The sequence below is a fragment of the Hemitrygon akajei genome, chromosome 14, assembly GCF_048418815.1.
Source record: "Hemitrygon akajei chromosome 14, sHemAka1.3, whole genome shotgun sequence".
Lineage (NCBI taxonomy): Eukaryota > Metazoa > Chordata > Chondrichthyes > Myliobatiformes > Dasyatidae > Hemitrygon > Hemitrygon akajei.
Genome location: NC_133137.1, coordinates 49,303,936 through 49,318,174, shown reverse-complemented (window position 1 = coordinate 49,318,174; position 14,239 = coordinate 49,303,936). Strand labels below are relative to the sequence as shown.

The following is a 14,239-nucleotide window of genomic DNA, read 5'->3' as shown; positions in this document are numbered from 1 at the left end:
TATAAGTGGATTTTCAGAAGTCACACATAATTTGGTCAGTTTAGAAATTCAAGCTTTCTTCACCTGGACTAAAGAGGACAATTGCCTTCAGGTAGGCATACTCGTATCCGTCCAGAGATAGTTTAACCATGCTATTACAGAACTCCTGCAGCTTCCAGATGTGCTCCATCACCACTTTCACTCGGTCTGCTGACAATTTATCTGTTCATTAAAAACAAAAAAAAAGCACCATTATTCATCTTCAATAGAACTGATTAAATGAAATAAAATCCTCATTACAAACTAGAAACAACTATTCCTAACTGCTGCACTAATTTCACTGTCTCCACCCCCCACCAATTATTCCATTCAGAGACTCTATTAATAATGTGAAATATTCCCTCAGTTTCCCCATGTGGCCTCTTGCATCCTCTCAACTTGAGGATGGGAGGCCTCAGTTGTTAAGAGATGCAAAGTCCAAAGATTCATGATAAGAGTACTGGATACTAATCTTACCCCACTGCACTACTGCCAAACCCTTCCCAGTAATTGAAATAATAAATTGACATGAATACTTATTCCTTCATGCAAGTGGAAATTAATTTGCTGCACAGCTTCCTAATGGTTTACAAAGGGTTAGGATGCTCAAGAATCCATAGCTATGCAAACTTTTCTATAGCAGTAGGTATAGCGAGCCCTTAACATTTGTGGGGGAGACTTGCTCCTGTGGAAACTGGTCAATCAAAAGCAAATCACATTGTTTAGACAGGTTTAGACACCGATTGTGCATTGACTGGCCATTGTTGCAAATGGAGTCTTCCCCCACTTATTTAATAGACTCCTTCCCATAAATCTGGTTTAAAAAATCTAAAATATTTCCTATTTTAAGAGCCTATGTTTGTAAGATAAATGTGTTCCCTATGTTTTCTGTGGAGCAACAAAACCATTGTTGAGTGGCATTTTAAATAGAATGAAGTCCTTTGACTTAGCAAAGATTTAAGTACAGCATTTGGGGACAGCTGTACATTCACAGCAACTCAAAGCGTTTTGAACCTGGGGTGGGGGGGGGGGGGGTGAGTATGTAGAAGAGAACGAGCTGTAATGTTCGTCCATACGGGTGAGCAAATCACGACAGTTTGTCCTAATCTGAGACTTAAGCTTAAAATCTACACTGATATTTCCATCCACCAAGGAAGTGGCATGCTCTCAAAGACGCTAACTTCTACACAAGATATTAATCTGAGGTCCCCAATGTACTTTTAGGAAAATTATACAGTACCATGGGAATTTTTTGCAAATATCAGGAAGGTTCTCTCTGTCGTCCTTCATCAACATCACAGACATAGGGTGCTTGCTATGCTCAAAATGGCTGCTATGTTCTCTGGATCAAAAGTGACTGAGTATTTCATTGACTGCAAAACACTTCTGGACTTGAGTGCTTTGCAGGACCTCCAGTTACACTGTAATATAGTCTAAAACAAACCATAGGAACACCTTCAAGATTCATTACTGCTTGGGGCAGCTTATAGAATGGATATATCATATGGCTGCTCGGCATTCTCTCTCAAGATCATGAAATGTGCCATGAATACACTAGTCCTCTGAACCTGTTCAGGCATTTATTTAAATCATGGCTAATCTGTGATTTCATTACACCATCCCACCTTCTTTCTCTTAATGCTGCCTGAACAAAATACCCAGATTTCAGCTGACCAGAACAGGGAAGATTTTTTTTTTGGCAGATCAGGTGGGAAGTGGAGCTGCAGATCCCTACCAGTTGAAGTGTATTTTCTGGGATCATCCTTGAATGGCCTCTAACTTGATAATCCCCCTTGTTATAAACTAACCTGCCAGAAAAAAATAGCTTCTATTTATCAAATCTTCAAATCACATTTCAACATTTCATAGATAGCATGCACATGCTCTGTAACCTCATGGTACAGCACTTCAAAGTACACATGCACGATTAATCAAAGCAGTATTTTAGATGCGACCTTACTCTATGAAGTAGTATTGCACAGCACAACACACACATGCTCTATTATTCTATGATTCAGCATTTCAGAACACACATGAATCAACCGTTTGAAGATTAGCTCCCTGCCAACCTTGCTGGAGACTTGTTTGCAGATGGTTAACAATTGCAGTGAGTATGGTTGACAAATTCATCACTTGGGAACACTGGGCAAGACCAAGTGTAAACAGCTCATTCCAACAAGCGCGTACCAAAGCTGTATTATTGTCTGGCCTGTAGAACAAAATAATCAACAGAAAATTCTTAACCCTTAATAAAATCATGAGTACAAAAATAACATATTACTGCACATCATACTTTTAAATTATCCAGTAACATTCCAAATATGAGGGAAATGCTGTTTGATCAATGTGAAGTTTTTGAAAGAGGTACAATAAATACCCATGGAGGCGCTGTGATTGATGGGTTAGAGCACACAGAACTGAAGACTATTGGCAAATTGGATTTAAAGTTCACTTGTTAATAGGAGGCAGGTGTTGTGGAGGGTTGCTTTTGGAAATGGGAAACATCTGAGCAGTGACATACCACAGAGATTGGTGCGAGGGCCTGCATCGTTGTTATAATCATTATGAGTTGGATGATACAATAAATGGTGTTGTTTATAATGAGTAAAGGTCCTTTAGACTACAGGACGATATTGATATTGGCAGTTGGAAATTGCTTGTGAGATGAAGAAGTTTAGGAGGACAAGCAAAATGAATGGTAGGGTATGAGAGAGTCTTGGGAACAGAGGAACCTTGTTCAAAGTTCTAAAATCCATGAAGATGGCAGAAGTAGTAGATAAGGTGCTGAAGAAAGCACATGGGATTATGTGTCATCATTAACCAGGATATAAAAGCAGAGAGATGATGGTATAACTTTATAAAACAATGTCTGGGCCACAGCTAGAGAACTATGCACAGCCTGGTCACCACACTATAGGAAGAATGTGATTGCTGTGGAGAGGGTACAGAGGGAAGCCTGGCCTGGGATGGAACATCTCAGTTATGAGGAGGGACAGAATAGACTGCGTTTGGTTCCCATGGAGTGAGGAGGTTGATGGAGGGAGGGAACCTGAGAAAACTGTACAAAAAGTTTAGACGGGTTGCAATGAGGAAATTGTTCCACCTAAAAGGAGGTTGGAATTTGGATTGTGTTTACTCAATAAGTGGTGGTAGCTGAGATCATTACAAAATTTAACTATCTGGACAAGCACTTGAATTACTAAGACAAAGAAGACCACATTGCAATTGGTGATATATGGACATGTTGTGCCAAATAACTGTACAACACTTCTTTGAGAAGCTGCACGGTATTACAGCTGGGGACATTCTGAAGTTTGAAGTTCAAATCCAGCAACGTCTGTAAGGAGTGTGCATTGCATTTCTCCGGGTGTCCAGGTTCCTCCCACAGTTTACATAGTGGGTAGGTTAACTGACACTGTAAATTGTCCCATGATTAGGTTAGGGTTAAACTGGGGTCGGCGGGGGTTGCTGGGCGCTGTGGTTCGAAGGGCCTTCTCTGTGCTGTATTGCGAGATAAATAGATTGTTACACTGCCAAACATTAATCTGGATCTTGAAGTTTACAAACAAATGTCAGTGAATATCTGAAAAAAATAGTGATCAGTGGCCTGACAAAGATAAGCCAGACTTGCAGACAAACGATAAAAACTGTGCATTGCAGCCCATGGCCTGGGAACACTGCACGTACACATTCACGTCACAATAAGCTCCAAATGACAAACTGAAGTACAAGACCATTAAATCACTAACCCAAGAGCCTGGAAGGCTGGAATAGACCTTGCCCAATGCATGGATAGGAACAATAATCTCGATGCAGACTCGCAGATGTAGTGCACATTCAGATATTCTGGCATCGGTGATGGCATTGTTAGCTGAGGATAGCATACAAGAATTTACTTTAACATCAAGTTATACTACTATGGCAAAGGTTCCTTTTGTGGTAAAGTAATTCAAGTTTGCAGTTAAAATTAATAAAAACATATTCTTGACAGCTATCTAGTTGATTTCTCATTACTTCTAAATTTAGATTAGTCGAACAGGTATTTGAATCTGTTACACCATTTGTACATGACATCTTGATAGGATGGCCTTTACTTTCCACCTTTCTTCCCCATAGCTTCAGGAGCTACGTGCAACAAGTGCACAAGTGACAAACCCATTAGTCCCGATTGTTTTTATAATTAATTACTGCACATTTAGAATCAATGTCTTTAACGTACAGCAACAGGATATCGTGACCATTACTTTCCAAAACTGCTGGCTGCATCAGGAAATACAACCTAATGAGGAATTTTAAGGGAGCTAATTCAAAGATACAAAATGGAAAAACTGTGCAATTAGATTAATTTATTGAAGTCATAGAGAATTACAGCACAGAAACAAGCCCTTTGGTCCAAGTCTGCGCTTAACTTTTATTACTATGCCTGGTCCTATCAACATACATCTGGGCATAGCCCTTCAAACCCCTCCCACCCATGTACCTAGCCGATTTCTCTTAAATATTGAAATTGAACCAGCTTCTTTTTACCACTTCCACTGGTGGCTCATTCCACTCTCTGAGTAAAGATTCCCACCTCACATTCTTCTTGAACACATCATCTTTCACCCTTAACCCATGACCTCAAGTTCCAGTCTCACCCATCCTCAGTGGAAAAAGCTCGTTTGCATTTACCCTATCAATGCCTTCATATTTTGTATACCTCTATCAAATCTCTCCCATTCTCCTATGCGCTACAAAATAAAGTCATAACCTACTTAACCTTTTCCTATAACTCAGGCCCTCAAATCCTGATAACACTTCTAAAAATTCTCTCTGCACTCTTTCAATTTTATTAATATCTCTCCTATAGGTAGATGACTAGAACTGGAGTGTTGCTGCCCTTGGAGACGAGTCGCTGTCCTGGGAGACGTTATCAAAATTCTGAGATTTTATCAATTGGATTGTTGTTCATATTAACCTCTTTTAGTTCTATTCTTGTTCTTTCTCATTCTTTCTTGTTGCCAATTGGTGGGCTAGGAGTTTGGGTGGTCTGTAAAGTTTTTGTGCGAGGAAGGGTTGGGATTTGCAAGTTTTTGTTTCTTTTTCTTTCCGTGTGGGGGGAATGGATGTCTTTCTTTCAACTACTTCTATGGTTTTCTGCATTTTATGGTGATCTGGAGAAGACAAATTTCAGAGTTGTATTCTGCATATATACTTTGATAATAAGATTAATCATTGAACCTTTGATCAAAACGAGTCTTTGAAATTAGGCCTCAATGATTTCAACATCCCAACTCCTATATTCAATTGTTTGATTTATGAAGGCCGAAGTGCCAAGAGCTCTCTTTATGACCCTATCTACCTGTGACACTGCTTATAAGGAATTATGGATCTGTATTCCCAGATCCCTGTTCTACCGCACTCCTCAGTGCACTATCGCTCATCGTGCAAGATTTACCTTAGTTTGTTTCACACTTGCCTGCATAAGATTCCATTTGCCATTTTTTCAGCTCACTTTTCCAGTGGTCCTGATCCCACTACAAGCTTTGATAGCCTTCCTCACTATTCACTACGGTCCCAATCTTGGCATAATCCACAATTAATCACACGTACATCAAAACTTAGTGAAATATGTCATATGCATTAACAACCAACCAACATAATCTGAGGATGTGTTGGGAGCAACCTGCAAGTGTTGCTTCACATTCCTGTGCCACGAGAAATTCTACAGCAGCTGGAAATCCAAAGCAACACACACAAAATGCTGGAGGAACTCAGCAGGCCAGGCAGCATTTGCAGAATTTCTCGTGTTTGTGATACCACTACTGCTGTGAAATCTCTTCGAGGGATGTCTACCCTGAAGATGACTTCTCCCCTTTCTTTCTAGTCCCGATGAAAGGTTTCAGCCCAAAACATCGACTGTTTACTCTTTTCCATAGATGTCTGGCCTGCTGAGCTTCTCCAGCAATTTGTGTGTGTTCTTTAAATCAGTGATGCCTCTCTCAATCAGCTGGCATGCATAGGAACTGTACCCAGCTGTTTTTGGTGTGAAAGGTACAAGGACAGGGATGGTACCTGACCAATTTTTCACCCAATAATGCTGATTTTTTTATCTAGTTAATTCATTAGGACATTAAGGGTTGCAATTTAACACTAGATACAAATATAGTACAAAAGTATTTAATTGCCTATAATGTGTGGTATGGCATCCAGAGATCTTAACATAAAAAGATACACAAAGATAGAAAAATTCTTTGAAAGCTATTATACTTTGGCAAGCTTGCATCATTCTTATCATTTAACTAAAGGTTTACCCCAAATAGTCCACAGTCTGCAGGTGGTCATACCTGGGTATGGGCTGATTGGGCTTACCCATTGGTCTATAATCTCTAATAAGGAGAAACTAGTGGAGCAACTGAGATACAAGTGGACAGAAGAGCTGCAAAGCCTGTTGTAAAGCAGGTAACTGGGCTGGGACAACATGGCTGAGAGGTTCTGGTAATAACTTTAGAAGGTTAAAAATGCAGCTTGGTATCAGATGTAAAGAGCCTAAATGAGGATAATGCACCATAATCAGATCAACTATTCACTTTTGACAACTATTTCCAAAATTGAAGCAGGAAGGGAAGGAGGATGGGAGGAGATAGGGCAATCAAATAAACTGATAAAAATTTACTAAGCCCCAATTCTTTTGTCCTTCTCATTCTCCATTTCTCTTGCTACATACTCCCCAACTCTCCTTCTCTCCCCTATCCTCCTATTGCTGTTGCTCAACCCCTTCAGCACCCCAGACCACCCCCCCCCCCCACCCCGGCAACTTGCCATATTCCATTAATTCTCATTCCTACCTTTCCCTTTTCCATTAAAAATACTGGTTTCTATCATTGTTGATTAAAACATAACATATTTTTAAAACTTCCTGACCACCTCAATTACATTATCTTGCTAACCATGTTTATAATGAACAAAGTAAGTGATAGTGGCACATTTGGATAGCAGTAACAGGATCAGTCTGAGTCAACATGGATTTATGAAGGGGAAATCATGCTTGACTAATTTTCTGGACTTCTTTGAGAATGTAACTATAAAAATGGACAAAGGAGAACCAGTGGATGTAGTGTACCTGGACTTACAAAAAGCCTTTGATAAGGTCCCACACAGGAGATTTGTGGGCAAAATTAGAGCACATGGTATTGGGGGTAGAGTACAAACATGGATAAAAAATTGGTTGGCAGACAGGAAATGAAGAGTAGGGATTAACGGGTCCTTTTCAGAATGGCAGGCAGCGACTAGGGTCGGTGCTGGGACCGCAGCTATTTACAATATACATTAATGATTTAGATGAAGGAATTAAAAGTAACATTAGCAAATTTGCAGATGACACAAAGCTGGGTGGCAGTGTGAAATATGAGGAAGATGTTAGGAGAGTGCAGGGTGACTTGGACAGGTCGGGTGAGTGGGCAGATGCAGTTTAATGTGAATAAATGTGAGGTTATCCACTTTGGTGGCAAGAACAGGAAGGCAGATTACTATCTGAATGGTGTCAAGTTAGGAAAAGAGGAAGTATAACGAGATCTAAGTATTCTTGCACATCAGTCACTGAAAGTAAGCATGCAGGTACAGCAGGCAGTGAAGAAAGCAATGGCACGTTGGTCTTCATAACAAGGGGAGTTGAGTAAAGGAGCAAAGAGGTCCTTCTGCAGTTGTACAGGGCCCTGGTGAGACCACACCTGGAGTATTGTGTTCAGTTTTGGTCTCCAAATTTGAGGAAGGACATTGCTTTTGAGGGAGTGCAGCATAGGTTCACGAGGTTAATTCCCGGGATGGCGGGACTGTCATATGTTGAAAGATTGGAGCAACTGGGCTTGTATACACTGGAATTTAGAAGGATGAGAGGGGATCTGATTGAAACATATAAGATTAATAAGGGATTGGACATGCTAGAGGCAGGAAACATGTTCCTGATGTTGGGGGAGCCTAGAACCAGAGGCCACCGTTTAAGAATAAGGGGTAGGCCATTTAGAACGGAGTTCAGGAAACAACTTTTTCACCCAGAGAGTTGTGGATCTATGGAATGCTCTGCCACAGAAGGCAGTGGAAGCCAATTTTCTGGATGCTCTCTCTGGAGTTCAGTGTGCCTGGCATATAATGCCTGTTGAAAATCCACAAATTGACAATGAAAGATGCCCTGCCAAACGTTTTATAAGAAACAATACAAACAATGCAATGATGAAGAATCTAAAGGTCCCATAATTTGAACAAACAATGGACATTATCATACCTTGAAAGAAACATGCACATCACTGAGAAGAGGACCCTCAATCTCAACAATAGGAAGGGACTGCTCTCCACTGATTAGCTGGATATTGGTGCCCGAAGTATCCATGCACTCTGCTGAGTTCTGAACAGCTGATCCTTCTGCAGGATTTAGTGCTTTTGCAAGTGTATCAAATGCTCTGAAATACCAAAGGTCAGAAAATGCAGACATATTTTATCCATCTAACACTGGCTGGCTTACTTCTGCATAACAATTGTCAAAAGGTCAATAATGCAGTGATGTAGATGCAGAACAAATAAAGAAATCAACTGATTGAAGTGGGTTACACTCCAATGCTACAAGATAAACTTTGAAATTAGGAAGTCTATATCTCAGCAGCATAATTTTGAATGATGCCAGACTGTTCTTTTTTTTACTACTTTAGTTTCACCTTGCAAAGTGCTTTTGTGAACCATAGGTTGTACAATGTTACACAACCATCTCCAAACAAGATAACCACAAAGGCACAGATTGAATTTTTCCAGCAGATTACCAAATTATCAAGAAAAAGTAATTGATCAAAACTATACATATACCGTAGTTTAAAAGATTTTACAACTGTCCACAATAAAAGTGTGCTTATTGTTGCAGTGTTTTTGATAATCAGTAATTTATAAAGCTAACAGACTTATGTCGTGTACTATGAGGGACATTTGACATAAAAGTATAGAGTTTATGCTTGAGTTATATAAGGCATTGGAGTACTATGCATCACATTGATCATCTTATTTATGGAAGGGTGTAAATACATCAGGAGCAGTTAAGGTAAAGTTTATTAGAATAGCTGGATTGTCTCATAAGAAAAGGCTGGACAAGCCATGCTCGTATCTGCTAGAACTTTGAAAAGAGAGAGAGGAAACACACAAGAGGTTGGATATGGGTAGGATATTTCCTTCAGTGGAAGAATCTACAATTAGGAGTCACTCATTTAAGACAGTGCTGATGAAAGTTTTCCTCTCAAAGACTGTGAGTTTCTGAAGATGCCTTCGTCAGTGGAAATGGACGAAGCAACTCTGAATATTTTAAAGCAGACGTATTTAGATACTTATTAAGAAAAGGGACAATTCCTGGAAACAGAGTGGCATCTGTAGTGTAGGTGACCTATATATTAATGGAAACTTTGCCTCATTTGTGCAGTTACAAGCAGTTTACAATATCCCTGCATCTAGTTTTTTTTAGATATTTACAAATTCAAGATTATGTTAGGAAATATATACCTAATTTCCAAGGTTTAGACAAACATGAGTCCCTGGAGGCAATAAATAAATTTGATCCGGTTACTCGTAGTGCCGTATCCTATTTTTATCAGATCCTACATAATGGAGCTCGGGTGAATACTGCAGGTCTTAAACAGGCATGGGTGGATGAATTGGGTATAGAACTGACAGAGGAGGTCTGGGATGAGTGTTTAAAGAGTATACATGATCGTTCAGTCAACGTCAGACACAGACTCATACAGTTTGAAACAATACATGGACCCCATTATTCCAAAGAAAAGTTGCACAGCTTCTACCCTGATGTTTCACCAGTTCGTAATAGATGTAAATCTGAGAACAGTAACTTGTCACATTCATTCTGGTCATGTTGTAAGCTTTATACATACTGGAAAAATATTTTTCACTGTTTCTCTGAGGCTTGTGGGAAGCGGTCTCGATCATAGCCATCCTTGGAGCAACAAACTCCCTTTCATCAGCCAATAAGTATGAAAAATGGCTATATTGTTTGGGATGGTGATTGCTAAGAAGTTAATCCTGCAAATGTGGAAAATGGACTCTGTGCCTACATACGATCTGTGGCTGAGAGAACTGGCAAATACTTTACATTTGGAGAGACTGAGGCTATATAATGAGGACAGAGGGGACATCTTTGAGAGGATATGGGGCCCTGTATTGGACTTTCTTACGGGGTGAGGACTGAGGTTTTTGGTGCGGTGCACCTCTGCTGTGTATGTTTACTTTTGCCTTTATATTTTTCTCCCTTTTGCTGCTCAATATTTAATTTGATTTTGTTAAGGTCATGGTTTTTGTGAATGTGCTGTATTTTTTTTGTAGAAAAAAAGAATAAAAATTATTTTAAAAAAAGAAGAAAAGGGACAAAACATTTGTGTGGATAGGTGAGAATACGGTGTTGAGATTTGAATCAGATCAGTCAACTTACTGTTTGGTGCAGCAAGCTCAAGGGCTGAATAGTTTACTCTTGCTTCTAATGCATATATTTTTAAAATAATTACCTGGTAATATCACTGGCAGACTGGTCATCTTGTTGCATTTCTGATAAAGAACCATCACCATTACTTAAGGCATCGATGCCTGACAAATCAGCACTACTTTGGGATAGATCCTTTGACTTGCTCAGGTTTGCAAGTGATGTGACTACATTTGCAAGAGTGCTTAAATCACCTTGACAGGTTTCAGCCTGAAATAAGTAAAGTACCAGTAATCAATAAATGTTTATCCAAATGTAGAATTTACAGCAGAGTATGGAAATCTGCAGAATAAACTGGACCATATTATACCTTGTTCTCAGATGTGAGGAGCATAGCACTCTCCGTTTTCATCAATGGCTGTTGTATATTTACCAGCATACCTGGCTCTAGAAGGCCTCCAGATCTTGTTGAAACAAAAAAAAATTGAAAGCATTTGCACTTGCACAAACTCCCTCTCTATCTCCCCCAAGTCAATTTATTAATACTTTTTTAAATGTAAGATGCCATTGCATTATCACATTATCATTATTTGTTCTTACTGATGGCACCACTATCCCTTTCAGTTGCAGTATTTCTTTCCCAGCACCTGAGTGGTTGGGTATTCTGAATAAATTAGCTAGTTTATATGAGTAATTTTTTTTTGTGCTTACTGCCAATAGGATTATATTTTGCTTCAATTTGAGATTAATTTGGTGTATACAAACCAGGAAGGAAATTAACAGAAGAAAGTTAGTTATTTTAGACAGCGTAATTTCTGAAAAACTCCACACAGTTTACTTCTTAACAAATGGCTTCCCTAAAGAGGTTGAACAATCTACAATATTATTATCTTTTAAAATCAATCACCAATCTTATTAATAACAGCAAGAAAGCAATCTTGAGATGGTGCCAGGGAACAAAGTGACCAAAGGTGACATCCTTCAGACAGTTCACAAAACAACTACTTTTTCTTCTTCTTTTACTACTTCTTCTCTCAAATATGATTCTGCTACTATTGGAACCTGGAATTTACATTTTGATGATGTGTCTTCTGGCCAATTGAGTGATTTGGCACTTTGCTGTCACCAAGGGAATTCAGTGAGGTTTAGAGTGGAGTGTGCAGCCTGGAGGCCAAGAAGCCTGGAAGTGGGGCACAAGCTCTTTAATCTCGCCAATTAAAGCATTGAGCAAGATTTAAATCAACAAAGACATAAGTGGATGATGAGTGGGTGCTCAATGCCATCTGCCTGCGTTTGATTGGTTTCCTTTGCTCGGTGCTCGTGGAGGAAGGTGCCTGCATTTAACTGGTCCCTCTCTCTCCCTCGATGATACCAAAGGAGGTTAGTGCTGGAGTTTTGGGTCTTGGGCAAGGTTTAATTGACTTGGTTTGTTGATCAGACACTGCAGTTCATGTTATATGTGTCTCTGGTTTCTGGTTACTCTTTGTTTAAAAAATTGCTATTTTGTGCGATTTTGATCACTGTGGACTGGCTCTGTGACTACTGAACAGTTTCAATGTCTCTATGGTTTAATGTTTAATTTTCTGTTTTCTTCACTTTTTTTTGCTGTTTGCAGCATGATTTGTTCTTTTTTGTATGTAAGGGGTTGATGCTTTCTTCGAATGGGTTCCATGCTTTTTCTTTGTTTCGTGGCTGTCTGTGGGAAGACAAATCTCAAGGTTGCATACTGAACACATACTTTGAACATAAATGTACTTTGAAATTTTTAGAGAGAAAGTACAACGTCAGTTTGATTTTCTTGGTACTCAAACCAGATTAGCGCTACAACTCCATTTTTTCCCTATATTAAACAGCCTGTTATGGTCCAATAGGTTTATACCATGGCCAAGAAAGTTCACCAGTGATTCCTCTTCCTCAGGAGGCCAAAGAAATTCGGCATTCTTCTTTGACCCCCACCAACTTTTAAATCAATGCACCACAGAAAGCATTATATACAGATGCTTCTCAGCTTGGCATGGCAACTGCTCTGCAAGTGACCACACATTGCAGAGTTGTGAACACAGCTCAGCACATCACAGAAAGGAGCCTTCCCTCCATGGACTCTGCTTATACTGCCTCATTATACCAGCCAGCATAATCAACAACCCCACCACATTGGAGATTCTCTCTTTTCCCATCTCCCATCAGGCAGAAGATAGGAAAGAGTGAAACACACACCACCAGATTCAAAGACACCTTCTGTCTTGTTGTTGTAAGACTATTGGTTGGTTGCCTAGTACAATAAAATGGATTCTTGATTTCACAATACAACTTGGTATATATACCTCATTTTCTACTTGTACTGCTTTCTCTATAACTGGAACACTTACTGCATGGTTACTGTTTATTCTTGTAGTACAGACAGTCCCTGGGTTATGAACACGTTCTATTCCTGAGTCCGCCTTTAAGTCCAATTTGTATGTAAGTTGGAACAGGTACATCCGGTATTATTTAGCATCAGTTAGTCAAATGTTTGTCTTAGTATATAGCATATATTTTACCTTTCTATGCATATAAAACACTTAAGAAATGTATATATTCCAGTAATTAAACCCCTGCATTGCTTGGTAATAATTGTAGCTTTCATCAGGCAGGGCCTTTCATATGCTCCATTATTCTCATTTTATCCTTTAAAATTGTTCCAATCGTTGACTGACTGTAGCCTAACGCTTTTCCAATGACCGATGGTATTTCACCTCTTTCTGTTTGCTTCATTATTTCCACTTTATTTTCAATCGTGATCGTTTTCCGTCAACGAAACAGAAACACTGCGGGTGGCGGGTCCCGAGCTCCGCCAGGTCCTAAAGACCACCACACTAAATTCCCCAGGTCCTAAAGTCCGCTGCACTGAGACAGGTTAAATGGGACAAGTGGGGGCGGTGCTGACTGTAAAAGTGGGGGGGGGGGGGGGGGTTTAGGGTGAATCTTGCTAAGAAAAACTTTAAGCCAAATACAAAGTTACACACTCAACACAGTGTCAAAGGCAACGACTTAAAATGGCGGACTGTATTCTCCTCTCTTGGTTCGTAAGTATGAGTTGTTCATAAGTTGGACGTTCGTAACTCGGGGACTGCCTATATCTCAATGCACTATTGGTATGAAATGATGTGTATGGATGGCATGCAAGACAAGTTTTCCATTGAACCTCAGTACATATAACAATAATAAACCAATTTACCAATTTAAATTACCCTCTAACTGACAATGGTACCTTGCACTTTCCTTGTCTGTTACAAAGGTCGGTGTTGCAGCCAAGGGACTACGCAAATCCTTCCTGATGTAAATCTTTTCAGTTGAAGCTGCGCAGTTTGCGGACTTCTCTCGAGAAACTTCAATTGGTTTCCGTTCACACTGAACAGCTATTGAGAAAGCAAATGCTGTTAACATTTTACAACTAAATTACTGAATGGGCTCAACGATATCTTCTGGAAGTACAGGCCTTCACTTACAATCTTGCTTCATTCCCAGTGCTAGGCATCTCTGCAATCGACAGTACTGGCAGCGGTTTCTGTGGTGCTTGTTAATCACACAGTCCTTTGACCCTCGGCAGACATACACCAAGTTCTTCCTTATACTTCTCTTGAAGAAGCCTTTACAGCCTTCACAGCTCACTGCCCCATAATGACGTCCTAAATGGTTAGGGAAAATCAAATAAACTACTAGGTACAAATGGAAATGATTCTTCAAAATAAACTTACAATCACCAATGAAAAATACTGAAGTATTTCACAATACTCCAGC

At 39.7% G+C, this 14,239-nt stretch overlaps 1 protein-coding gene across 22 annotated transcripts in view; it reads right to left on the bottom strand.

The window, feature by feature from the left end:
• The window catches only part of LOC140738555 (nuclear receptor subfamily 2 group C member 1-A-like), a 160,825-nt gene that overhangs the window by 53,890 nt on the left and 92,696 nt on the right, over positions 1–14,239 (bottom strand). For 21 of the 22 annotated variants that reach the window (XR_012101389.1, XM_073066010.1, XM_073066004.1 and 18 more), the window contains 8 exons: positions 13,948–14,127; positions 13,710–13,857; positions 10,830–10,923; positions 10,545–10,729; positions 8,279–8,453; positions 3,768–3,889; positions 2,052–2,227; positions 64–201 (listed from right to left, as the gene is read on the bottom strand). Coding sequence is in view for 21 of the 22 variants with exons in the window: in XM_073066010.1 (XP_072922111.1) it covers positions 64–201; positions 2,052–2,227; positions 3,768–3,889; positions 8,279–8,453; positions 10,545–10,729; positions 10,830–10,923; positions 13,710–13,857; positions 13,948–14,127 (1,218 nt within the window). In the remaining variant the exon portion in view is untranslated. The remainder of the gene's footprint in view (positions 1–63; positions 202–2,051; positions 2,228–3,767; positions 3,890–8,278; positions 8,454–10,544; positions 10,730–10,829; positions 10,924–13,709; positions 13,858–13,947; positions 14,128–14,239) is intronic. The other variant, XM_073066002.1, reaches the window with a different exon arrangement.